Source organism: Austrofundulus limnaeus, unplaced genomic scaffold, assembly GCF_001266775.1.
Source record: "Austrofundulus limnaeus strain Quisiro unplaced genomic scaffold, Austrofundulus_limnaeus-1.0 Scaffold419, whole genome shotgun sequence".
NCBI classification, from domain to species: Eukaryota; Metazoa; Chordata; class Actinopteri; order Cyprinodontiformes; family Rivulidae; genus Austrofundulus; species Austrofundulus limnaeus.
The window spans coordinates 168,248-170,720 of NW_013952821.1; the positions used below are offsets into that span (position 1 = coordinate 168,248).

The 2,473-nt window shown below is 39.2% G+C and overlaps 1 protein-coding gene across 1 annotated transcript in view; it reads right to left on the reverse strand.

Moving 5' to 3' along the window:
• The window catches only part of LOC106529034 (gastrula zinc finger protein XlCGF57.1), a 5,268-nt gene extending 3,236 nt beyond the window's left edge, over positions 1–2,032 (reverse strand). Inside the window, exon 1 of the mRNA XM_014024365.1 lies at positions 1,726–2,032. Coding sequence (XP_013879819.1) covers positions 1,726–1,855 — 130 coding nt within the window. The 5' untranslated portion in view covers positions 1,856–2,032. The remainder of the gene's footprint in view (positions 1–1,725) is intronic.
• Positions 2,033–2,473: the final 441 nt, after the last annotated feature.

A 2,473-nucleotide genomic window follows, 5' to 3' on the forward strand; every position in this document is an offset into this window, starting at 1 on the left:
GTGGCACAGCCTAAGTTCGTATCCTTAATGGCTTTTTAAAGGTGTTCTTTACTTTTACTTTTGTACTTTAAGTAGTTTTAAAACCAGTATATTTAGACTTACTTAAGTAAAAAGCTTGAGTTGATGCTTCTACTTCCAAAAAAGTATTTTTAAACCCTAGTATCTATACTTCTACTTAAGTAATGAATGTGAATACTTTTGACACCTCTGCATGTCACTTATCTACAAGGTCACATGTGTCAAACTCAAGGCCCGCGGGCCAAATGTGGCCTGCAGGTGACTCCCATTTTCCCCACCAAGAGCACTAAGTGACAACATTCTGCACACAGTAAATATTGTCTCATGTTGACGCTGAAGAACGTTTCGTGTGTCAACTGGATTATATTAGTGCTTTAGAAATAGCTTTTGCTAATTTTTTTCAGTGGGTTAGTGCTTTGGAATTAGTGCTTTAGGGCTAGTGCAACTAATATTTAGATTAGTGCTGCCCACTACTGGTTAGCAAGTTAAAGGTCAAAGGTTATGACTTGTTTAGAAGGGCTGCAGGAGGAAACCTCTTCTCTCTAAAAACAACACGGCAGTACGATTTAGGTCCCACATTTCAAGTGACTAAACTGCTTCAGAAACATGTCTCTTGTTTGAATAACCGCCTATGACACAATGAGCCACATCAAAAGTGAAATGTGTTTGAACTGCACTAGTAGAAAATTAAAATGTGGTGCATTTAACCATTGATATACATCCGTACTTTCTAAAGTTCTGCTGTAGTTCAATAAAACTAATCTTATGTTGTAATCAGATCAGGCTTTAAACGTRTTAAATCCAGCTTCAGGTGAGTAGCAGCACACGATGCATTACTCCAGATGACACAGGTTCTGGACTTTGACAGGAYCGCTGCGACACCCTGATTCTTTTCTGTTCGACCTGCTCTGTTGTAGATCAGCTGCTGTGTTTGGGATCATTGTCCTGTTGCATCGTGACCCAGTTTGGCCCGAGCCTCAGCTGTCAGGCACATGGCCTCACATTTGACTTATTGCACCCCCACTGCTGGAGATGTTCTTGTGGGTTCATGGTCCTGCTTCATGACCCAGTTTCAGACGAGCTTCAGCAAACACACTGATCTGTCTGACTGTGGTGTGAAGAAACACAAATTTCTGACCTTACAAAAGTTCATAAATTAGCATCAACAGCGGTCTTGGTTTTCTGAGGTTGTTGTTTTTTCTGTAAGATCAGCAAACTGACAAAACATTGTTTTTATAGGATCCAACATTCACAGACATTTCATTAATTTAATCAGCAGGGTGTTATTTCTCCTATTCTTATGAAATAAGTAAAACAGGATTGATCTTTTCTACACACAATTGTAGTAAAACTGTTTATTTTAGCAGGACATTCTGATGCTTAATTTATAATTATGAAACATTTAATCTGCCACGTCTGAAAAGACCCTCTTTTCTCGACTCCCCGATTATGTCCTTCAAATAAATAAATAAATCTGGCATATTGAGGTTTTAATACTCTAGATGAACGCTCCACGTGTCATTTGTTCGCACCATGGGAGTTATTATATCCCATTAGCTCAGTTAAGTCTACAACACAACAGAATTAATTTTATACTTCAGTTCAGATGCTTCGTTTTAACCTCAGGGATGTTTTTCAGCTACCGCTACTTCAGGCTAAGCTAACAGTTAGCCGCTTTCTGCTCGTCAAATCCGAGGTTCTTCTTACCAGCTGCCTGGGTCGAAACCGCAGAACTCTGTGGCTGATGGACACCGAGACGTTTCATCTCGGGTCTGTCTTGTAAAGACAGCATTTCTATGTTGTTTTGATGAAGATAATCCAGCTCGTTCATCATCATCACGGTGGCTCCGCTCTCTAAACGCTATGACTGGAGGTCCCGTTATGAACCAGGCCTGAGCCGAACCGATCGCTGCCCAGTGCAGCTGACCAATACATTCCCGTCAGCCTGGATTCGTGGACCTGCTTCGGCCCCTTACGCCCCCCATTTTGTAAAAATCTTTGCAAACAGTATTTTTTATTTTATTTTACGACAGGAAAACGATCAGCCACCTAAGTTCACGGTCCGTCGCTATAGTAACCACAGGTAAACAGTGGCTCAAATTCTTTGTATGGGAAAAATGTAGTGTTGTATAAAGTGCCACAAAGTGATAATTGAGTAAAAGTACAAGTATCTTACAAAAAATGACTTTGATAAAAGTTAACGTCCCTTTTAGGAATGAGTAAAGTATTAAAGTATCTGATATTTTTTTGTACTTAAGTATTAAAAGTAAAAGTATTGATTTAAAATGAGCAGTTAGATTTTCTGTAAGGACATTTATTAGGAGGTGACTTCAAAAATGCTGAAATGACTGTATCACATTGAAATTAATTCATGTTGAATTTAGGATGCACTAGTCCAGCTGTTTCAGTTTATATACAGCGGGTAAAATAAGTATTGAACACGTCACCATTTTTC